Source organism: Poecilia reticulata, chromosome 9 (assembly GCF_904066995.2).
Source record: "Poecilia reticulata chromosome 9, P_reticulata-male-v2, whole genome shotgun sequence".
Classification (NCBI taxonomy): Eukaryota; Metazoa; Chordata; class Actinopteri; order Cyprinodontiformes; family Poeciliidae; genus Poecilia; species Poecilia reticulata.
Window position 1 is genome coordinate 24,757,663 of NC_088838.1, and position 25,216 is coordinate 24,782,878.

At 38.7% G+C, this 25,216-nt stretch overlaps 2 protein-coding genes across 2 annotated transcripts; one reads left to right on the top strand and one right to left on the bottom strand.

The window, feature by feature from the left end:
• Positions 1-2,024: 2,024 nt before the first annotated feature.
• LOC103470066 (uncharacterized) lies at positions 2,025-11,058 on the top strand. Its single transcript, XM_081610763.1, has 4 exons — positions 2,025-2,176; positions 8,588-8,738; positions 10,530-10,637; positions 10,776-11,058. The coding sequence occupies exons 2-4, from the start codon at positions 8,588-8,590 to the stop codon at positions 10,922-10,924; spliced, it is 408 nt and encodes a 135-aa protein (XP_081466889.1). The 5' UTR covers positions 2,025-2,176; the 3' UTR covers positions 10,925-11,058.
• A 1,412-nt stretch (positions 11,059-12,470) lies between these two features.
• LOC103470065 (alpha-galactosidase MYORG-like) lies at positions 12,471-25,215 on the bottom strand. Its single transcript, XM_008418207.3, has 6 exons — positions 25,129-25,215; positions 21,914-22,354; positions 19,856-20,384; positions 18,274-19,078; positions 18,084-18,202; positions 12,471-15,384 (listed from the first exon to the last, which is right to left on the bottom strand). The coding sequence occupies exons 2-6, from the start codon at positions 22,189-22,191 to the stop codon at positions 15,040-15,042; spliced, it is 2,076 nt and encodes a 691-aa protein (XP_008416429.2). The 5' UTR covers positions 22,192-22,354; positions 25,129-25,215; the 3' UTR covers positions 12,471-15,039.
• Position 25,216: the final 1 nt, after the last annotated feature.

The window sequence follows — 25,216 nt, forward strand, 5'->3', positions numbered from 1 at the left end:
GCTAAAATATGTTGCATCCGCGATGAAAAAAAGTTGTCACTCATGCCCTGAATTACTGTGTGTTGACTGAGGTGTTGCATGGGACAACGCTGTGACCAAAGTCTGCAATATAGTGATATGACATTCAGGAACGATCCGATTCTTCTGGACGGATCTTTACTAAGTCCTAAAGGACTGAAGCCTCAGTGACAGCCTGTTCTTTGTTGTTGTGTACACTGCAGTAGCTATATATATATATATATATATATATATATATATATATATATATAATACACACACATTTATTTAATCGCCGAATAAGTAAAAGTTGAAATTATGAACACAGAGCATGCTCATTGCTTATTGATTGATTTCGTCTCCTGTCATGGTGGCAAACATTGTAGTGGGAGGGAGGATGAGAACAGTCACGATGCTGCTTGGTTACTTCTTGCTTGTTGCGTCGTTGGATAGTGTTCATAGTTGAACTGTTTACCTTTAGTTGCTATGTTTCAGTTGTGGTTTCCGACATGGGCAACCGCCCAGCGTGTTATTTTTCTAGGGATAGCAGGAGACCTCTGCGGATTGTAGCACAGCGATGAAAGCAAAACAGAATGAAATGAGTTTTAATTGATACTGGTTAAATATATTTCAGCTCTAAGTATTTAATATCTAGGTGGGACTGTGGATCTTTCATATCAATCTGAGAACCAATTTTGATAGGTAAACTTAATTTTATTGTGTCATGTAGCGCAGGGCCCTGGTCTTGGTCTCGGGTTCTGTGGTCTTGATTACAACTCTGCTACATGGCTCCTTGGTTGGATGTCCTCCCTCACACACCTTCATTCCATCCCCTTTCAGTTGGATATCTTTCTAAATAAATGCAGGAGACAAGATGTTTCCATCCCTGAAATTATGATTCATAGAATCACATATCTAAGTCTAAACTGTTACAGAGAATAAACACAACAAGAAAATGTTTAATCTGTGGCATTGTTCATTAAAATGGCACATTTCTGATGTATTAAAATTAAATACGATCGGCACACTTAGAGATTTTAGCGATTAGGTTATGTATTCAGCAAGTACTTTTACTTTTAATACTTAAGTATTTTTAAAAGCTAGTACTTTTTTTACTTTTACTTAAGTAAAATGTTAATGTGGTAGAAGGACTCCCTAAATAATCTTTAGCTCCATCTAGAATCCAGTCATGACTCTGCCACTGCAAAACCTTAATCCAATCAAAAGAAGCATATGATATAACAAAGAGATTATTTTGAACCTAGATCTGCCAGTGGCATGAATCCTTTCAGGCAGATCTGAAAGAGGTGTGTGCACAAAAACGCTTAGAAGCTGGAATTGTCAAATCAAGATGTTGGACTCCTTCCAAAGACTAACTTTCTATCTGTTGCCAGCAAGTTCAACAAAAGTTTGATCCAGTCAGCATACAGCATTTATTAATTGATTAATGTGACATTTGAAGCCCTAATTATTACAACCAGCACTATTCATATCCCCCAGAAAGTCAGAGGAGACGCTGACATAAATGAGAAAAACACCACAGCAACACACTTCATATTGTAATTGATGGCTGAATTACAATATGATTGTTATATCCATTAAAATTGATTATTGTTGATTTATTGTTGCCAAAATGGTGACTGGACCTTTCCTGTTTAATCCACAGTTTTCTCTCACGTTGTTGTGCTCAGTTTCACTTGTACTTTTCTACATTTGCTATTGTCAATGTAAACTGGAACTAGAACTGCAGTTTGACTGTTTTTTTTTGGGTGACAAGAGAATTATTTTACTTTCTTTCTCTTTTTTGTTGTTGCTATTTCCTCCTATTTATTCGTGTCCTCTCGGCAATTCGCAATTCTTGTTTTAAACTTACTTATTTAGAGCAGTTTATATTAAATGTTTTATGTTTGTTTTTGTTTATCTAGCCAACATCTTCTAAATTGCAGCACAAACCTGATATTATAATTTATGATTTTCAACTAATTCACTGCCAGGTAAATGACGTCATCTGTGGGCTGTTTGTTCAGATTACAGGCGCTCTGTTGGACCTTGCATGAAACCAGAGAGGGTTAAAAACCGTCTGTAGGACCCAGATTGATTCAAAGGGCTGATCAAGTGCAGATCAAGTTCACAATGCAGCTTATTGGAGTTCTGATCCTGTTTCTCTCTTTCTCTGCAGGTAAGATTAGATTTACTTTTTAACAAGAACTGATCAAATTTAAAACGCTTGTAAAGTAAAAGCATTTACTTTACATTAAGAGTTGAACGACTACATGTTTTTTAAGGTCGACTACATTAATAATAGTTGAGTCGATGTCGACTAGTCGCGACGACGTCATAGTGACGTAAGCGCAAAAACCCTTCACAACTACTTGGAGGCTTTATCAGCTATTTTCACAGCAAATATTGACACCCCCCTCCTCCTCTTTTACTAAGTCTATTATGCAGAATTAAAAGAGCAATAAACACATCATTCTTCGTGAGCAGCGGAGAAAAGTTCGTTGCACAAAGGTCTGACTTTTTTTTTTCCAAACACTGATGCTGATGATCTCTGGATAGTTACTCGTATAGGAGTCAAATTATCACACTGACCACAATGGTGCTTTTGGAACATCACGAACCAAACTTACTATGAACGGATCCCGTTTGGTTACAGTTGAATTCAACAAAACCACCTGCTGCTCCTCCGCCCGATGCGCAGCAGGAAGCTCTGCTGACTAAGCAGCGGCTCTCTGAACCGACATGCAAAAGGCAGCAGAGATCGCCTCTATCAGACCCTCAGGATGAAGCTTGGACTTAGTTTACAGATGCAGTCAAAACATATCTTCATAAGAGCGTAAGGCTGCCAGGCTAAAAGCTTCAATACGCAGGGTGACGCTGATCAGTTGGAGGAATAAAAAAACCCCGACAACATGACGCATTGTCGCACATTACTCCGGTAGTCTTTTTTTTTTAAGGATTTTTTAGGCACTAGTTTATTTGACAGCAATCTGACTGTAAGGGGGCAGAGAGAGCGGAGCGGGGGGAGAGAGGCCTGGGCCCAGCAAATGGAGGACTCGTTGGAATTTTTGTTTTGGATTGGGACTTTGGATTAAAAGGGAGAGAGTCTCCCAGGATCTGGAACTTTTTTGTGGACAATATTCATATTAAAAAGGATCGAGAATATTTGAACATTTAACCATCTGAGTTTCTTTACTGACATGGACTTTTAAATATTTAGCTACTGATTTTTTTATGCAGATAACTATTATTATTTTCTTAGGTCGTGGTTTTTGTAATAAATCATTGTTGCTAAAAGTCAAACAAAATTTCATTCTGAGTGGTTGACAATTTATTTTTGTTGTCAATTTAACTGGTGTAACATATTTTACCCGATGCCTGTGAAGTATCCACCTTGTGTGTATTTGTGAGATCCGCTTTAAATAGAAGCTGAATTTTACAACGTAGCGACTCACTCATTCTTTGATTACATTGCGACTCACTCATTCTTTGGTTACCTAGTGTCTCACTCATTCTTTGGTTACCTAGTGTCTCACTCATTCTTTGGTTACGTAGTGACTCACTCATTCTTTGGTTACGTAGTGACTCACTCTTTCTTTGTTTACCCAGCGACTCACTCATTCTTTGATTACCCAGTGACTCACTCATTCTTTGATTACTCAGCGACTCACTCATTCTTTGGTTACTCAGTGACTCACTCATTCTTTGGTTACTCAGCGACTCACTCATTCTTTGGTTACATAGTGACTCACTCATTCTTTGATCATGTAGTGACTCACTCATTCTTTGGTCATGTAGTGACACACTCATTCTTTGATTACATAGTGACTCACTCATGCTTTCATTACCCAGTGACTCACTCATTCTATGGTTACCCAGCGACTCACTCATTCTTTGGTTACCTAGTGACTCACTCATTCTTTGATTACCTAGTGACTCACTCATTCTTTTATGTAGTGACTCACTCATTCTGTGATTATGTCGCGACTCACTCATTCTTTGTTCACTCAGCAACTCACTCATTCTTTGTTTACCCAGCGACTCACTCATTCTTTCATTACCCAGTGACTCACTCATTCTAAGGTTACCCAGCGACTCACTCATTCTTTGATTACCTAGTGACTCACTCATTCTTTCAATTCCCAGTGACTAAGTCATTCTTTGATGTAGTGACTCACTCATTCTGTGATTATGTAGTGACTCACTCATTCTTTGATCACTCAGCGACTCACTCATTCTTTGGTTACCTAGCGACTCACTCATTCTTTGGTTACGTAGAGACTCACTCATTCTTTGATTATCTAGTGACTCACTCATTCTTTGGTTACTCAGCGACTCACTCATTCTTTGGTCATGTAGTTACTCACTCTTTCTTTGGTCATGTAGTGACTCACTCATTCTTTGATTACCTAGTGACTCACTAATTCTTTGGTTACTCAGCGACTCACTCAGTCTTTGGTCATGTAGTGACTCACTCATTCTTTGGTCATGTAGTGACTCACTCATTCTATGGTTACCCAGCGACTCACTCATTCTTTGGTTACCAAGTGACTCACTCATTCTTTCATTACGCAGCGACTCACTCATTCTTTGATTTCGTAGAGACTCACTCATTCTTTGGTTACATAGCAACTCTCATTCTTTTGTTACTCAGCGACTCACTCATTCTTTGGTTACTCAGCGACTCATTCTTTCATTACCCAGTGACTCACTCATTCTAAGGTTACCCAGCGACTCACTCATTCTTTGATTACCTAGTGACTCACTCATTCTTTCATTTCCCAGTGACTCATTCATTCTTTGGTTATGTAGTGACTCACTCATTCTGTGATTATGTAGTGACTCACTCATTCTTTGATTACTCAGCGACTCACTCATTCTTTGGTTACCCAGCGACTCACTCATTCTTTGGTTACGTAGAGACTCACTCATTCTTTGATTATCTAGTGACTCACTCATTCTTTGGTTACTCAGCGACTCACTCATTCTTTGGTCATGTAGTTACTCACTCTTTCTTTGGTCATGTAGTGACTCACTCATTCTTTGATTACCTAGTGACTCACTAATTCTTTGGTTACTCAGCGACTCACTCAGTCTTTGGTCATGTAGTGACTCACTCATTCTTTGGTCATGTAGTGACTCACTCATTCTTTGATTACGTAGTGACTCACTCATGCTTTCATTACCCAGTGACTCACTCATTCTTTGGTCATGTAGTGACTCACTCATTCTTTGGTCATGTAGTGACTCACTCATTCTTTGATTACGTAGTGACTCACTCATGCTTTCATTACCCAGTGACTCACTCATTCTAAGGTTACCCAGCGACTCACTCATTCTTTGGTTACCTAGTGACTCACTCTTTCATTACCCAGTGACTCATTCATTCTGTGATTATGTAGCGACTCACTCATTCTTTGGTTACCTAGTGACTCACTCATTCTTTGGTCATGTAGTGACTCACTCATTCTTTGGTTACTCAGAAACTCCCTCATTCTTTGGTTACCTAGTGACTCACTCATTCTTTGGTTACCTAGTGACTCACTCATTCTTTCATTACCCAGTGACTCATTCATTCTTTGGTTATGTAGTGACTCACTCATTCTGTGATTATGTAGCGACTCACTCCTTCTTTGATTACTCAGCGACTCACTCATTCTTTGGTTACGTAGCGACTCACTCATTCTTTGGTTACGTAGAGACTCACTCATTCTTTGATTATCTAGTGACTCACTCATTCTTTGGTTACTCAGCGACTCACTCATTCTTTGGTCATGTAGTTACTCACTCTTTCTTTGGTCATGTAGTGACTCACTCATTCTTTGATTACCTAGTGACTCACTAATTCTTTGGTTACTCAGCGACTCACTCAGTCTTTGGTCATGTAGTGACTCACTCATTCTTTGGTCATGTAGTGACTCACTCATTCTTTGATTACGTAGTGACTCACTCATTCTTTCATTACCCAGTGACTCACTCATTCTTTGGTCATGTAGTGACTCACTCATTCTTTGGTCATGTAGTGACTCACTCATTCTTTGATTACGTAGTGACTCACTCATGCTTTCATTACCCAGTGACTCACTCATTCTAAGGTTACCCAGCGACTCACTCATTCTTTGGTTACCTAGTGACTCACTCTTTCATTACCCAGTGACTCATTCATTCTGTGATTATGTAGCGACTCACTCATTCTTTGGTTACCTAGTGACTCACTCATTCTTTGGTCATGTAGTGACTCACTCATTCTTTGATTACGTAGTAACTCACTCATGCTTTCATTACCCAGTGACTCAATCATTCTTTGGTTACCCAGCGACTCACTCATTCTTTGGTTACCTAGTGACTCACTCATGCTTTCATTACCCAGTGACTCACTCATTCTTTGATTACGTAGTGACTCACTCATTCTTTCATTACCCAGTGACTCACTCATTCTAAGGTTACCCAGCGACTCACTCATTCTTTGATTACCTAGTGACTCACTCATTCTTTCATTTCCCAGTGACTAATTCATTCTTTTATGTAGTGACTCACTCATTCTGTGATTATGTAGTGACTCACTCATTCTTTGATCACTCAGCGACTCACTCATTCTTTGGTTACCTAGTGACTCACTCATTCTTTCATTACCCAGTGACTCATTCATTCTTTGGTTATGTAGCGACTCACTCATTCTTTGATTACTCAGCGACTCACTCATTCTTTGGTTACCCAGTGACTTACTCATTCTTTGATTATCCAGCGACTCACTCATTCTTTGGTTACCCAGTGACTCACTCATTCTTTGGTTACTCAGCGACTCACTCATTCTTTGGTCATGTAGTGACTCACTCATTCTGTGATTACGTAGTGACTCACTCATGCTGTCATTACCCAGTGACTCACTCACGCTTTCATTACCCAGTGACTCACTCATTCTATGGTTACCCAGCGACTCACTCATTCTTTGGTTACCCAGTGACTCACTCATTCTTTCATTACCCAGTGACTCATTCATTCTTTGGTTATGTAGCGACTCACTCATTCTTTGATTGCTCAGCGACTCACTCATTCTTTGGTTACCCAGTGACTTACTCATTCTTTGGTTACTCAGCGACTCACTCATTCTTTGGTCATGTAGTGACTCACTCTCTTTGATCATGTAGTGACTCACTCATTCTTTGATTACGTAGTGACTCACTCATGCTGTCATTACCCAGTGACTCACTCATGCTTTCATTACCCAGTGACTCACTCATTCTATGGTTACCCAGCGACTCACTCATTCTTTGGTTACCTAGTGACTCACTCATTCTTTCATTACCCAGTGACTCACTCATTCTTTGGTTATGTAGTGACTCACTCATTCTTTGATTACGTAGCGACTCACTCATTCTTTGGTTACTCAGCGACTCACTCATTCTTTGGTTACATAGTGACTCACTCATTCTTTGATTACCTAGTGACTCACTCATTCTTTGGTTACCTAGTGACTCACTCATTCTTTCATTACTCAGTGACTCACTCATTCTTTGGTTACGTAGCCACTCACTCATTCTTTGGTTACTCAGCGACTCACTCATTCTTTTGTTACATAGTGAGTCACTCATTCTTTGATTACCCAGCGACTCACTTATTCTTTAATTACCCAGTGACTCACTCATTCTATGGTTCCCCAGCGACTCACTCATTCTTTGGTTACCCAGTGACTCACTCATTCTTTGGTTACTCAGCGACTCACTCATTCTTTTGTTACATAGTGAGTCACTCATTCTTTGATTATCCAGCGACTCACTCATTCTTTGATTACCCAGCGACTCACTCATTCTTTGGTTACCTTGTGTCTCACTCCTTCTTTGGATACCTAGTGACTCACTCATTCTTTGATTGCTCAGCGACTCACTCATTCTTTGGTTACCCAGTGACTCACTCATTCTTTGATTACCAAGCAATTCACTCATTCTTTGATTACCCAGCGACTCACTCATTCTTTGGGACAGACATTCCCAGTGAGATCTGAACTTTACGTTTCTTTTTGGGGATTTTTGGTGGTACCACTCTTTTTCTCTTTTTTTGGGGCGGGGGTTTTTGACGCTTTGGATTTTTTGTTTTGCATTAGGATTTTGGATTAAACGGGAGGAACTTGGAACTTCCAGGATATGGAACTTTTTTGTGGACAATATTTGTATTAAAAAGGATTGAGAATATTTGAACATTTAACCATTTGAGTTTCTTTAATGACATGGACTTTTGAATTTTTGGCTGCTGATTTATTTATCCAGATTGCTATTAATATTTTCTTAGGTTTTGGTTTTTGTAATAAATCATTGTTGCTAAAACTCGAACAAAATTTCATTCTGAGTGGTTGACTATTTATTTTTGTTGTCAATTTAACTGGTGTAACATTTTTTACCCGATGCCTGTGGAGTATCCCCACTTGTATGTATTTGTGTGTTCCACTTTAAATAGAAGCTGAATTTTACAAAATGGTGGCCGGTATGGGGACCAGGATATTATAATTTCAGGTTTTGTGCTATATATATGTTGACACAGTTAAAGAGAATCTTGTTGTAGATTTGAATTTATTTGTTTGGGTGTTTTTTTCAAGATGAATGACACAACCTCTCAATCAGAACATGCTGAGGAAAAAGATACTGATCAGGATGAGGAAGAAAGTGGAGCAGGTCTTCTTGTAGATCAGGAAGAGGCAATTGACAACAGAGGAGGAGAAGCCTGGGTTACAAGGAGAAATCCTGTAGGTAAAATAACTTCTCTGATTAGCTCCCTTTATGTATCAGATAATGAAGTTGAAGAAAGAGAGGAAGATGAGGAAGAATTTCTCCCTATGGCAGACATTAAAGATATTAGGAGTGATTTAACTAACATGAGGGGTAGGATTACATCATTGGAAGAAGATTTCCGGGCCTCCGTAGATAGTGCTTTGAATAGGGAGCAAAACATGGATAGAAATGTCGAGGCCATGGAGCAATGCATGAACACAGCCTTTAAGGAATTTGAAGCTAAGGTAGTAGACTGTTTGTTGCGACGAGATGAGAAGTGGAGGGCTGAAATAGAGAAGCTAAAGCACACTAGACTCTCTACAGCTATTCATGCTCTTGATGGTGTCAGACCAAGTCTCCCCATGCCATCTGAGCATCTCTTTTCCACCATGAGGCCTACTTTACCTGAAACTTCATCTCCGCCTTTAGCCCTACCTGTACAAAGTCTACCACAAGGAAGCCTTGGACCTTCACACCCTCCAAGGACGGATCAAACTACTGCCTACATCACTCCAGGGATGGTTCCAGTTATGCCATCAATAAACAGTGGGATGGTAGACTTCCCGTCATCAACCTCCCACTTGACTTCATCAAGCAGAACACCTGTGATTTATTCATGCGTTTCAGGTTTAAAAGATTTTTTTCTAAACCTGAAATATTTAAGAATTTATCCCCTCTTTATATCATGGCTAAAACCTGTAGCTAACTAAATATTTAAACCTCTCAACCTGCAAAATATTTTTACATTAGTTTGTTTGGAAAATAAGGGTTTTATATTTAATAAGTCACTTTATTGTGATAGCATCATTACATGTATAAGCTTTACTACATTGAAATGTTCCCTTTACAAACATGAGTGTAAATATGAAATAGACGCATTTTGCCTCACTTTCAGATTGATTTTCTATAAGTTTGAAGTGGAATACTAAAAGTACGTTATTTTTTTATTTCTTTAAACTGTTTTTAAATACAGTGCAATAAAAATCTGTTAATAGTTACTGACTTTGGCATTTTTACGTTTCTTTTTCTAAATGACATATTCTAATATCCTGAATAAACACCAGTCAGAACTGAAAGTAATGCTGAGTTTTTAGGAGGAGTTTATATTCAGGTCAAGTTAGAGTGGGTTTACGTACAAAAATAAAGTGAAAGAATAAAGGGCTAAAAGAAAAAAAAATTTTCTACGCACAGCCTACGTTCATCATGAAGCTTTACGGAGTTCTTGTCCTGTTTGTAACTTTTTCTATTGGTAAGAATTATTTGAATTTAACAAAAAAGGGAGAAATAAAAGAAAGATTAGGTTTTATAAGCAATTCAGGTTTTGTCCTAAAGTTTAGGAGTATCTCTATGACTTGATTCAAAGCTGTAAGTCATATATTTGTTTAAAGCTCTCATTATTAGTGTACAAAACATTTGAACTGGATTTTATTTATTTTTTTTATTTTAAACCAAATTTTGAGTCTTGTTTTTGTTGAAGATTGGTTGATTTACTCATTTCTGTAAAAACAATTAGTACAGAAATGAACTCATTAATGTACTGAATTCTGTATTAAGAGTTTGGATTGAACAGTGTTAATGCTGTGTTCAACAGTACAAACAATTTCCTTATGTTTTTACCATTAAAGGCTTTAAGACTTTCTTTTCATTTAACTGAAAATTTGTATTTAAGCAGCTTGTAAGTTTAATAAGAAAGACACACATCTGTCAAGTTCTTAGCTTGTTTTTGTTGTCATTGATAATTATGTCAAATTCTTTTAATTCTTCATTTAGCATCTGGATTGAGATGCTACACATGCTACACAACTGAACCCAGTAACTGCACATTTATTCTAACTTGTCCTGATGGTCTCGACCGATGTATTTCTGCGAAGGTGAATGGTAAGCTGTTAAATGTATGAGACTCTCTGCTGATAGAATTGATCACTTGTAAAAAGATTTAACTTTTTGTATAAGAACTTTATGGACATCATACAGCATATTTACAAATACTATTGAGACGTTTTCTTGCTCTTACAGATCTGATTACCAAGAGCTGCGTGCCCAGAGCAGCATGCATTTCTCCCATAAAGTGCTGTGACAAGGACTTGTGTAACAGTGCCGTACCAACTGGACCCGGTATCATCCTGCTGCTCCTGTCTCCAGCTCTTATGATGCTCTTTATTTAAGGTTCTGAAATAATGATGCTATTCTGGTTTGTTTTGTCTATTAACAGTTACTGAGTTGACAGCAAACATGCAGTCAGGACAAATATGCAGCATTTATATTTATCATTTAACACACATGTCTCTTTTAAACATAATCAATACAAATGTAAGCAATGAAGGAATAAACTAATGAACTGTTCAGTTAACAAATTGCTGTACTGTAATTATTTTATTTATATGATCTTCTCGATATCAAAACCTTTAAAGATAATTAGCATGTTTCTCTGATATTTTTTTACAGTATTTAAAACTAATAAAGTGACAAACATCAGGCTATTCCAGTGACTGAAAATCTACTAGTTAGTTATCTCTCATATCTCTCATGTTTTGAAAATGTCAAAACAATTTACATAATGGAAGAGGAAGAACGTTTTGAACTTCCACATGGTATTTACCTGAACTGTGAAGAGATTTGTTATAAATTAATTTCTAAAGATCTGAAAGCAGCCATAATCAAAAGGAAAGAAATATTTTTTATCTCTTACAAGATTGTGACAAAGAAACAAGATTAAATAACCAGAAGAACCGTGCACTCCATCATCACACCAGAATTGCTTTATATGGAAACCATTCATGATGTGCTGAACCACAATGCCCTCTGTGCAGAGTCACTGCACAGGAATCCACTAAAGAAGAAACAGCAACTTGAAGCTTGTTGTTCGTGAGAAATAGCTGCTCATACCCAGCCAGGTTCTGCAGGAGGTTTCTTCCTGTTAAAGGAGAGTTTTCCTTTCCATTATCACTAAAAGTGTGGCTCTCATGAGGGACAGTTTCAAAGTCAGCAATGCAATGCAAGCGACAACTTGTGGCAACATGTTGGGCCAGGAGGAACGAATGCTGCAAGCTTCTTCTGATAGAAAACTTTTATCAATCTTTGCTAAAAAAAATTTCATCGAGACGACATCTGTTGTAAAATTGGTGTTATATAGATGAACTTAATTCATCCATCCATTTTCTTTACACCCTTGTCCCTTAGTGGGATCAGGAGGGGTGCTGGTGTCCATCTCCAGCTAACGTTCCAGGCGAGAGGCGGGATCACCCTGGACAGGTCGCCAGTTTGTCGCAGGGCAACACAGAGACACACATACTCACACCTAGGGGCAATTTGGAGAGGCCAATTTACCTGACAGTCATGTTTTTGGACTGTGGGAGGAAACTGAAAAAATTCAATTGAACTGAATTGTAGTTAGACGTTGAACTCTCAATGACTTCCCTGGAAGAGGAAAAAGGAGCCATTAATTTTTAAACTCTTATTTTTCACAAAAGCTTGAGAACGTTTTGCTCACTGTACCTGTAATATTGATAAGCATTTCGTCTTTCAGACTCTGATGTCAAACATTTCTTGATATATTTCATCCTTAATTATTTACCAAATCATTAGCATTTCTTGATTTTTCTTTTTCAACATATTTGTTTCACTGCAGCAGATTTTTTGGTTTCTGTGTGTAACAGAATAAAATAGGGTTTTATTCTCTTAAACGTTATAACACTAGCAGTGACTAGAAACAATATTTAAAATGTATTATATTTATTAGTGAAACAAATCAAGTTAAAATCAATACGATAAAATTAGATTGTGCCCAATTTTAACACGGCAGCAAAACAATAACAGTGGGAAACCAAATATGAGTTTTTAACACATTGCATGACTTAAAGCTGAAATTAAATTGAGCTTAACACTGAAAAAGGAAGTCTTCCTCATACTGGAAGAGGAAGATAACTGAGATTGTGCTGGAATCACATGTCATATCAGGTTTTTGCATGTCATGCAGTTCATTCAGTCAAAAGTTTAGATAAAGAAAATCAATACTCAGGAGAAACACTGAGCATAGATTTATCAACCAAACACTATCAGGAGTGTGAGAACAAAAAATTATTTTTTATGCATACAACCTTGTAAAAAACATTACATATGAATACTATAATTACAATATGGCACAATGTTGCAGAGCATTCATATTCATTCAAACCTACAGAATGTTAGGAAATCCATACAGAATCATAGTGAGGAATGCACAGTTCTCTGGTACACTTCAAACATACATGCACTGCATTAATAATGCATTGTTCATATTGTTTGGCACTCGCCCTTTAAATACCAAGTGTTTGTGTGCAGCAATCAAAAAGGTTACCATTAAAACAAAATTTTTAAAAATCCCCCTTTAAGCCTTGAAAGATCTCTATTGTCACGCTGGAGATCCCTGGGTTAATTTCAATAAACATGTCAGAAATAACTCAACGTATTTATTTAATTTATGAATAGAGTTCCCTTTAAAAAGCCTTTGGGTGATTAAAATCTCTGTAAAGATAACATTTTACAATCTGCTGTCACCTTTTCACTTCCTGCCAGCTGTTTTTAGCTCTGCTAGAAAGTAAAACAGACTAAAGACAAACCTCATGACATGTGAATATATTAAGAGCACTACATCCAGATATTTTCACCATCTTTGTGCTTTTGTCTCATGCTAGCAATCACTGCAAGTGCATAATAGTTCATGCATTTGCAAAGACGTGGCTTCAAGCATTTCAGCGTGCACAGAATTGTATCAATACTTTGCTACTTACTTTGCAAAGCAGAGATAAGGAAAGAAAAACTACAAGGCAAATGTGAGAACAGGCAAAAATATGGCATCATAAAGGATAATAGTTTATAATAAATGTGCTACTGTAAGTAAAGAACATCTCAACATTAATGACACCCTGAGCAATAAATTTAGCTTGTGTGATTTTGAAAGTGAAATGGCACAATAGGTTAGGAATCACCAACCTGTAAGGAATTTGCAGTTTGCTTACAAGTACCCAGAAAGACAGGATTTCTCCTTAAACTGTTTGTTATTGTCAAGTGAGATTACAATAAAGTGCAGAAATCTAAAATGTAAGTTTATGTGTGTTAACTTGGGCAGTTGAATAGTTGGCAAGTTAAGACAAGCACTTTTACCAGAGGTCCAGAAGCCCAAGTCAGGGTTCAGATTTGCATCCAGAAAATCCCCCATCAGATACTTTTTTTATCTGATGGCACAGTTATCAGAGCTACTCTGTATTTTAGTTGACACTGTCCTTCACAGAGTAAAAAAACACTCTGACACAACCATAACCCTATTTGCATGACATCTAAAGCTGATGGTCTTAGGCATTGAGGATTAGCTTTTTGCACAACAAAGGAAGGCTTTAGTTATGGCACTATCAAGGATTCGCTTGATGGAAGGCACGAGGATGGGGTTTGGCACAAAAACGTAAAGAAAACTAAAAATGAGATGCACCAATCAATCACCGTATCTGGCTTGATTGGCTCTGATCAGTAATTTCCAAAGCAGATTCTGATTTTCTTTATATTCATTAAACCTATAAAAGCTAAATATCCACATTTGAATAGTGTATGCATACTGGCATTAAGAATGTGGACTTCAAAGTGTTCTCCTGACAAAGCATGTCATTTTTTACTGGCATTTCATTTTACTTTCTTCAAAATATCAGGATCAGTTAACAATGTGTGAATGAATCACATGCTGCATATGTCAACTGTAAGGCAAAGGAAATGAGATTATAGGCTCATATATATTCCACAAGAGCAGAGAAATTAGTTCACCCTCACGGAGTTGCAAGAAAGAAAAAATGAAATTATTCTCTCCAGGTAAAATTTGATAGTTTTAGATTCTTTTTAGCACATATTCTAAACAGAATATTTTTTGTGTGTGACTGGTCACACATTTTTAACTAGTGGTAAATGCTCTGGGAGGGACCAACAGGATATTCATTGGAGTTCTGGACCTGGATTAAGTTTTCTAACATGACATGTTTTTTTCTAAGTGTTTAAAGTTCTTAGGGGAAAAATGTAAATTGACAGGTCTAACGTCAAAGAAAACCAGACATCTGTGTTGGTCAGTAAAGGCCTGATTGGTGCATCTCAACAAAAAATCATTTATTTAGGCAAGAAGAGCAGCTTGTTGGAGGCATAGACTCAACATCCACCAAAATTTGAACTTTCCCTTCAGAAAGCAAACATTCTCTGTCATTTACTGTCTTACTTGCTGAAGATACAGTGCATTTGTCAGTGCAACCTTATGTAAAGTTATTTTTCATGTCTCAACCCAATAAAAGTAAGCCAACTCATCCAGAGTCACCGGGTAGTCAGTGAGGTGCAAGGGACCTTTGTACGTTCTTTTTTTGCCTTTCCACTGGCCTGCTGGGAGGTAGATGTCCCTCTCTAGTTTTCCTGGCTCCAACACTGGAGCCACCAAAAGATCATCCCCAATCAGAAACTGGGAGTCAATCTTGAAGGCTGCCTCGTCGTCTTTGGCGATCCACCACAAAGGCCTTATGATGGGGTCTCCGGTACCAAGAACTTTCCCTGCCAGCTCAAGAACCCTTGGAGCCACGTCTCTTTCATGGAGTTCTGAGAACTTCCGTGCAATCTGAACCACCTGGAGATTAATAAATTGTGTTTTAGCATCACAAAAGAGCACAAACAACAAATTATCAAGCATTTATACATTTATATTTTGCATGAACGTGGGAAATTTCATTGGTGGTTGCATCCCAGCATAATATCTGACTAGGAAGGAAGGGTTTCAGTTAATAATGGAACAATTTGGTATTACAGTCAAATCTTCGGCTGAGATGGTTTTTAACCAGCAGGTTATGACATGAAGGACATGAGAAGAGACTAGAGGTCTGCCGATCGATTGGTCACCAATCATAATCGGGCCGATTTTTGTGAAAAAGTGCGTGAACGGTGATCGGCGATCATCGGCTCTTGTTGCCGATACCGATCACCTGCATCTCATTTCGCAGCCTGCCTGTGCAGCTGGTCTCCTCTTTTGTTCACACTGCGCAAACGCGCAGCAACAAATCCTAAGCGATGTGGAACTATAACGCACTGAGTGAATGGGGACGTTTGCGTATTGCGGCGGAAAATTGAAGCACGTCAGAATGCATCAATACGACGAATCTAATATAGCATAAAAACAATGGCATACTTGACGGAGTTTGGCTACACTGCAGTAAAAAAGACATATGTTAGGATTAGATAGCAGGTAAAGCAGCACACAGCTACAAACACTCACCCGGATTAGCATGATGGTCAGTAAGCTAAACAAATAACCCGCAAAATTATTTAAGTCTTTGAGCTGCAATGTAAGACGCTGGTTCTGCTCTCGTTGTTGAACCGCTGCTACGCGCTACAGGTAGTAATATCTCACAGACGGAGCGCCGCTTCTGCTCCACCTGGTAGTGACTCTCACACCGAACCTCTGCTTAAAGCTGCAGCATCTAACCTAAAAAAATACATTTTACATATTAAAACTTTTGCTGTCCTAACATAAGACAGATAATCTCTAAAAAAAAAATTATCGATCTCCTCCCTGCTCTGCATAATTACTCCGCTCAGTTAGAAACAGCCACTCAGAACTAGCAGTAATCAGCTAGCCGCCATGCTATCAGGAAGTTTTCATTCAGTAACTCTGGATTGTTTATTGTAATGGATCCTGTATTTGCCTTTGAATGTTAAGTTTTACACTTTTTTTTTGGTAATGTTGAGAGGTTTTATTTTTGACTCCTTGCATTATTTAGCCTTTTCAGAACCTTCATATCTTATCAGTCTGTTAAAGATAGTATTACCAATAGCAGTACAATTTGCACAATGCCTGTTTTGTTTAGTTTTCTTCTTGGAAAAAGTTATTAAAAAAAGTTTTTGTCTAAATTAAGGTGAATTTATGGTTCCTTTTTCCACATAATGTAACCGGTAGTGTTTATGATAAAAATAATAATTATTATTATTATGTGATCGGTATCGGTGATCGGTATCGGCCCTCGGGTGATCGGTATCGGCAGAAAAAATCCTGATCGGCACATCTCTAGAAGAGACCCATTGAAACCCTGAACAATTCGCCTCAGATACACAGCATTCCAGCAACTACTTTTTGCTTCATAACAATAGCAAACTGCCTGCAAGACAGAAAGAAAAATACTGAAACCATTGTGGGTTTCATATTGCTTGCAGTTTGGTTTTGAGACAAAAATCTTTCTACTTAAAAGAAACATGTTGACGCCCTCTTGTGGTAATATTGAAAACTGCCCAAAGAAAACAATTTCTTTTCTGAATAAGAATAATTTATAAACTATTTCTTTATTTGGCAAATGTATTTAATGTATTTTAAGCATAAAAACCAATTAGTATTCATAGTCCTTGATTTTTTTAAAATGCTGTCACAAAATTTCAATGCATTTTTCACAGATTTTATGTGACAGACCAGCACAAAGTGGTGCATAACTGTACAATCAAAGGAAAATTCTACATGGTTTTATACATTTTTTACAAGGACAAATGTACAAAGTGTGACATGCATTTATATAGTTCTCTTTACTCTGATGCAAAACATTTAAGTCCAGAGCAGATATTTGCCTCCAGATACAAATGATTAGTAAATGCAGCACACCTGTGTGTGTAAATTAATGTTTTTTGGAACAGCTGTTCTGCGAAGGCCTCAGTGGTTAACATTAGTGAACAAACAGCATCACAAAGACCAAAGAACACAGCAGAACGGTTAAGGAGGAAGGTACAGGGAAGTTTAAACATGGTTAGGGTATAATACAATAAATATACCAAGCTTTGACGCTCTCGGAGTTCAACCCAACACTCAAAAATTGAACAGAAGACGGAACAACAACCAACATACAACCATATGTCCATTTAATTGTTTTCCGACCTGACAGGTTGAGCATTTATCAGAGAAGGAGCCAAGAGGTCCATGGTAACACTAGAGAAGCTGCACAGGTCTACAGCTAATGTTGAAAAATCTAACAGCAGCACAACTGTAAGATTTCTACTCCACAAATCTAGTTTTCACAAAGGGGCGATAAGCAAAAATGAATTTTTACAAGAAATCCAAAAGAAGTCCAATTTGGCACAAGCAAGGTAAGGGACACTATGTGGAAGAACGATGCACTGGTCAGAGGAGACCAAAATGAAACCTTTTACAAATTCCTGCATTTTTAACCTACTTGAGATATGCATTGATTCCAAAAGTACAAGAGAGGGCAATATTGTGATTATAACAATAACAATAAATAAATTAAATCATCAACTTATTCCAATTGTGAGATATGTCTTGTACATGCTCACCTCATCATCGTAAGCCCATGGTGGTATGGAGAACTGCATGGCAGGCATAAAAGCGGACAGCTGCAACCATCGGATGTACAGCTCTTTGTCTGGCAGAGCCTGTGTTCCATTTATCACACCTGAAATACAGCAGAGTTATCAAGACCTTTAAAAATTCAGATCAAAACATCTAGGCTGTGGTGTTTTCTACCTGCAGTGCGGTTGGGGTACGCATTTCCTCCTATCATGTCTGGTAAGACAAACTGGTATCCCAGAATGCTTATAGTCAGAACAGTAGGGATGATGGACTTGAGGCCAAGCTCATATCCCCAAACTGAATCTCTGTTAATGATCCTAAAGAAACAGGAGATATTCTGACTCTGGTAACCCACACGGAGCTCAGCGTGTGAACTGAAAGGTATGGTCATCTCGGTGTAGTACCGGGTGAAGGTGGAGGGGTCAGACAGAGGGACCAGAGTGCTAAACTGACGAGGGAGGTAGCTCGTTTCCCCTGCGTCAAACTTGAACGACGTCACATTATAGCGCCGTTTGAGGGAATTTAAGTGTGACAAGAACCACCCAGAAGCTTCTGGGTTTGTAAAGTCCAAGATGCCTCCAATCCCGTTCCACCAGCGGACCAGGGCGGGCAGCTCTCCGCTCGGCTCCTGGACAAACAGTCCTTTCTCCAGAGCAACTCCAAAATTTATGGAGTCGTAGTTGATAAAAGGATGTGTCCACAGCGTCACCTGAAACCCGTCTTTTCTGAGTTTTTCAAACATGCCGCTGGCATTGGGGAACTTCTGGGGGTCAAAGTCAAACTCTCCGTAGTCAGAGGTGTAGCGGTCATCCAGCTCCAGATGGGACCACTTAAAGCCATATTTAATGATGTCTGCTGCGTAGCGCAGCAGCTTCTCCTGAGTTACAGCAGACTTAAGAAAAGCCCTAGTGGACCACACCGGCCTTCTGAACACTTCTTGGGATGGAACGTTGATGGGCTTTGGGAAGTATCGACGCACCTGACAAAACAAAGCAACACACAGAACATAAAGAGTTTAATAACATTTAATAGCAACCTCTTTTCTTTTTGTTATTGAGGAACAGTTTGAAATAAATGCTAATTTTGTGTATCTGGTATACTGTTAGAGGACATATAATGTAAACTAGCTTTTTGATTATATTTTCTATATGTTTATACGTTATATTAATGGCTTCAAGGCACAACAAGGTTTTAAAAATGAACCGATTCTAAACAAAAATTTTCTACCATACCATTTAAACAGTTCTCTGGCATTTTAGTGAAATTACAGAGGGAGTGATGGAGTGAATAGTCTTCTCTAGTTGTATGGACCACAAAGTAAGGCAGTTACTATGAAAGTAGTGTGATTTGTATCACTAAACTGCACACAGTAATTATATTTTCAAATGTTTTGGTATCTATTGCAGCTTTCATTGAACAAACAGCGGAGAAAATAGTAAAAGTATTAATCCCAACCACAGTGACAGTTTTGTGGGGTTTTAAACATCCTTAACGGGAATTTGACATGACAATGACAGAAAAATGTTGATTCTTAAGAATCACATGATAAATGATATAATAAATGTCCACCACCATCAGCAGCAGCATTTATCAAGGACAAACTATAGAGTTTATTTGTGCAAATATTTTAGATTTTAAGACACTAATGATTTTAAGACACTAATGAGCTTTAAAATCTCTTCCTAGTGCATAAGTGCAATTAAGGTTTTGTCAGAAAATAACTTTCTGTTCTCTCCATGTATGCAAACATACTTACCATATATTTGTGGAGGGATGTGATATCAAGCCCCACACAGACCCTGTAGCTGAGCTCAGGGAAGCCAGAATGTCCCACCGGTGGTTTAAAAGGAGAGCCCTGGTATCGGGCCACAAATCTGAGAGTCCTGTTCTTCTCTGACCAGCCCAAATGAAAAGGTACAGAGTCGTTAATCTTTATTGCGGTTGCATTGGAAGACAGCCAGTAACGCTCGAGGATTCCCCCAAATGCATTTCGATTGGCGTAAACGTCGCTGGTGACGAAAGGATGCGGTTCCTGTTCCCCTTGGTTTCTCATAGGCCAGTACTGCCTTGCCATCTCTGCTCCTCCGTACCAGTGAGAGTCATTGTAGACCATGGCATGTTCCACATAGCTCCCATCCAGCAGCTCCTCCCAGCGGATGCGATAGCACATGACAGTCTTTTCTTGGACTGTCTGGATGAAAAAGTTCAGCTTGCCAGTTCCTGACCGAGTACAGCTGAGATTATGTCCCTCCTTTGTGCAGGAGTCCAGATCCAGAGTGCCAGACCTCGAACAATGCATGGACAGAGAGGATACACAACACAATAGGGGAAGTTATTCACACTACAGATTAAGCAAGTCATATTCTGTGCAGCTGAAATCAAAACTAGCTGGAGATAGACGACAAAGCCCCAGCTACAAGCTATTTCTGTTGATATGACCTCTGCAGATAATGGTCCATGACTAAATCGGTCTCCCCTCAGGGGGCAATCATGTCTCATCTGGTTTCCCATCTCTAACTCACAAAGCGCAGACTGGCAGCTGCTCAGCACGAGCAGCCAAAAAAGCTGAACAACTTTGCTGATGCAAACACATCTAGTCACTCCACAAGAGGTAACCATGGTTCTTTTACCAATATTTATTCTTGGTTCATTGCTGAGTCCTAAAATTTCATAGCAGTTCCCCTTTTCACTTTTGTTTTAGACTGCCTGGTCCATCTGCCTATACTTTTAACTTCACAAGGTCCAGCTATCAATTTATGTGCAGAATCTAATTCAGTCCAAGACAATGAATTTAGTTTAGTCATGTACATTCATGAGGAATAACATTACGAGAAGAAAAGGCATGCTGACTCATCTTTAAGCTAAGCACTCCCATATGCAACAAATCATGGAGCACTGATTACTATTCTGACACCGTTCTATCAGTCCCAACTTTTTTTTTTCAATAATATGAGCTACAGTAGTTAAACTGTTTAATTGACTGACCTTCCCTCAATAAGGGACGCCTTCCCTCAGTGCATCAATAAGCTTTGGCTGCCCATAAACATTCTTTGATTAACCACTGTTTCTTCCTTGGACCATTTTTGACAAACACTCACCACTGCACAATGGGTCAAATCCCAAAATGAGCTTTTGGAAATGTTCTGACCCAATTGTCAAGCGCTAAACGTTCAAATTGTTGTCAAACTCACTCAAAATGCATGCCAGTATTAACAGGAACCTTATGATTGGCATATATTCAGATTTAGATCAAACTAAAAGTACGGTAAAATTAAAGTTGGTAGATTATATAAAATTAATTGGTAAAAGGTTTTTAGTAAGGCTAGTTGATTGCAACAATTTGTTGACTTTATAACAACCGGGTGGCAGCACTAGAGAAGAAAGTCTCCTAAGCAAATGTCTTTGATTTAGTTAATATCAAAAAAATCTACATGCAAATAATACAGAAACCACAATATCCTGTTAATGTTCTATTATAGATCTAACTGAACTTTTCACCCAGTAGCATGAGCATTTTACTATATTATATCCATATCCTAACTACTGATTATATTGAGTGCGGCATTCTTTGCTGTGTTTTTAGCTGATGTCACATTTTTCATTCAATAAACTTAGAAGGTAATGTTCTTTATCCATCTTCTCACTCTGCTATTCTTATACCGTCACATTTAAAACTCTCCATTCATTTCATTTGTAAACCGTGTTTAATTTTACTATCAACATCAGCATACTTTTGTACTAGTTCTGTCTTCATTGACATGAATTAAGATGAAAATCTGTTGAATAATTAAACACTTTTCCACTGCAGACTTACCTGAATGCCATGGTGAAGATAATATCCCCTGTGCCGTTCCGTATAATGTAGCCATTATTTTTCAGCTCCAGCGACTCGGTCTTCAGCAGCTGGGCTTTACGAAGAGACAATGAATAATAGCACCAGGCGACGACAGCGGCCAGAACCAACACGGCACCCAACAGACCTGCCAGCACCATCGGCCGGCTCTCCTGTCCAAATTTCTTTTTCCGCGGGGAGCCATGGGCTCTGTCAATCACATGCTGCTCTCCAGGAGCTCCTGGGACAATCTGATACATGCTGAAAGCTTGTATAAAGGTGTGAAGAGAAGCAGGTTTGGTGGAGGTGCGACGGCTGCTAACTTGGTATCAGTGCTTCTTGAAAACGATCTCGTTGGCAGCTGAAGTCTACCTGCAAATTCTTAATGTCTTCATATCTGGATAACGACTGCTTTGTCGAAACCTGTAAGATGAGAAGTATTAAACGTCAGCTGGGGTATGCCTCAATGTCCAATCAGAAGGAGAAAGGAAGAATAAAACATGACAGCGGAACGTCTGAAGCTGCTTTCTGGTCCGGCTCCCAGACCCTGCGATAGAGTTACTCACCACTCTGAGTAACTCACATTGGCTGTAAGCGTCCAGCAGCATATCTAATTATCGTCCAGCAGATAATGTGCGCAGCAGGTGTCATCTGATAAACATCAGGTAGTCAGGTTCAGTGTTCATATAAAGTTACATAAGCACCAGAGCTAACAGAAGTAATGAAAGCCTAACGAGAGGCTACAATCAGTCAGAACGGCACAGACAGCAAGTCAGCAAGGTACAGCTTCATTTATCACTGGGTCAGAGTAAATAATATTTAGGATGAGCAGCCCTCTAACATCTGCACAGCAGCAAGCCTGTGGTTTTCAGTCAACTGCACGTCTGATAGATCATTAAAACGTCACTTAAATAAGGCAAACTATGATTAAGTTTCAACTCTGTGTTCTTATGTTTTTGCTAAAGTTACTTTGAGGAAATGGGACATATTCTGCAAAAACTGCCTTCACTTGTTTTCATAATGCCCTCCGATAAAGGTCTAGAATTTCTCATTCTCTGCAGTTGCTTCGGTTCTACTTTTACGTCCTTCTTTCATCCCAAAATCATTGGTGCACATAACTGTGCTACATTTTGCAGCATTAATTTCAATATATTTTTTGTAGTTTTAGACCAACGCAAAGTACTACATGACTGTGAAGCAGAAGGAAACAGTAAAACACATCTACAATAAAAAATCTGGATAGAACGGCATGCTAATGTATTGATTAGAGTCCACATGTGTAATTTAATCGCAATGCAAATGGAGCTGCATTGCGAAACAGCATTCCTAATGATAAGCAATACAATAAATGATAAGCAATACAATAAATGCCCACCTTTAGCAGGTAGGTCACATATAAAGCTGTAATACGTTTTAAGACAGGACTAAATTAAACAAAGCAACATCCCAAGTTCTTTACTTGGGATGTTGTATCTTACATGTAATACATGAAAATGTGATATCTTACATTTTCTTCCCATCATCCAAAACAGAAAGAATATGGTACAAATGCAAACCTAGCAAAACACAGTCAGTTTGCAGCTGTTTCTAACCGGGCGCATAGAAGAGAGCATTATTCAGAGGAGAAGAGGAAGTGCAGAGATTCACATTTCAAATAGGAGAGTGTTAGTAGAACAGCTATGTAAATAGTATCTCAATGGAAGAGTGGCATGAGGAAAGACACTGAAAAAGAGGAGGGATGGTAAGCATGTGTAGCTGCTTGGCCATCGTGTGATGGAAAACAAACAACATGAACACACCATTTCCACAGTGTTGCATGATGCTGATGGTTTTCCTGAGCTGGGACAATGTGACTAGCCAGAGTTGATAGGAAGATGACAGACACAGGACAACACTTGAAGAGAATCTTTTACGTCCAGCAGATAATGACTTAAGACTCCAAGAGACTTAAGAATGGGGTAAAGGTTCGTCTTCCGGCAGGAGAACAAGCGCTACCATGCAGCCAGAACTACAACGTTTAGCCCAAAGCATAAAGTTGATTTCAGGAAAAATCAGCCAAGTCACACACCCCTCCTCATCAATGCTGCTGCAGTGGAACAGGTCAGGGACATTAAATTCAATTCCTGGGGATACAGGAATTTACGTCGGATGAGAAGAGCAAACCTACCCCCTCCCATCCTCTCTACACAGGGACAATAGAGACTACACTGACCAGCAGTATCTCTGTCTAGTTTGGAGCATTTAATACCTGTGACTGGCAACGTGTAGGTGAGGACAGCTGAGAAAATCATTGGGACTGAGCTTCTTTCCATCCTTGACACAGCTCACAGTCGCTGCCTGTCCAGGGCTCGGGCAATTATAAAAGACTCCTTCCACCTTCAGCATAGTTTGTTCTCCCTGCTGCCCTCTTGGAAAAGGTTCAGCAGCTTCAAATGCAGAACAACCAGATTCCACAACAACTTCATCCGTCATGCCAACGCTCATAAGGATACTAAACTCCCATTCGTTCAGTCTTTTATTATATACATTTATATTGATCCTTTTATTATTACTTATTTATTTACCTATTATAATTGGAGCCTTGCAACAAAATTTCTTTCAATTTGTACATTTTTAAATGTAAAAAATATAGTTGAATGACAATAAAATCTGTCTATGTCTACATTCTTGTATTACAATGTCTTAAGTCAAAATCCAGATTCTAAATCCAATCCAAAACCAAATGTGACCAATTTAAAGGGTAGGTAGACTTTAGGAACTCCTTGTAACATACTAAAACTCTCCTTTATTTTACAGCTGAGGCAGAATGCGTTTCTGTTGGTAACTCTGGAAGTGCGTACTATTGCACTTTAACACACAAAGCATGTTTTCAAACCTTTCCTACATGATAAACACAATCGTACACCTATATTTTCTCCATAGTAACTCCAGATTTATAAATAAAAAAATATATAATTCTACTTTGATAGAATTACAAAGCTGTTGTCTAGTGTAAGTTTTCACAAGAGGCTGAACCTGTCGAGACGTCAGTGTAACAATAGCACTTTTCTGCTCGGTATATGAGGTTTCCCATTACAACCTGTCCTGCCAGCTACCTTTACAGTTGAAATACACGTTAGTACAACAAATAAAGGTAGAGAGATATACCTAACACATCTAAAATGACCCCAACAGCTTGATAATCAGGACATATTTACCTTCTCTCTGCAGTTGAGTCGCCGAGGTCACTTGGCGTAGCCACACAGTCGAGATGTCAACCAACGTATCGATCGTACTGCGCATGTG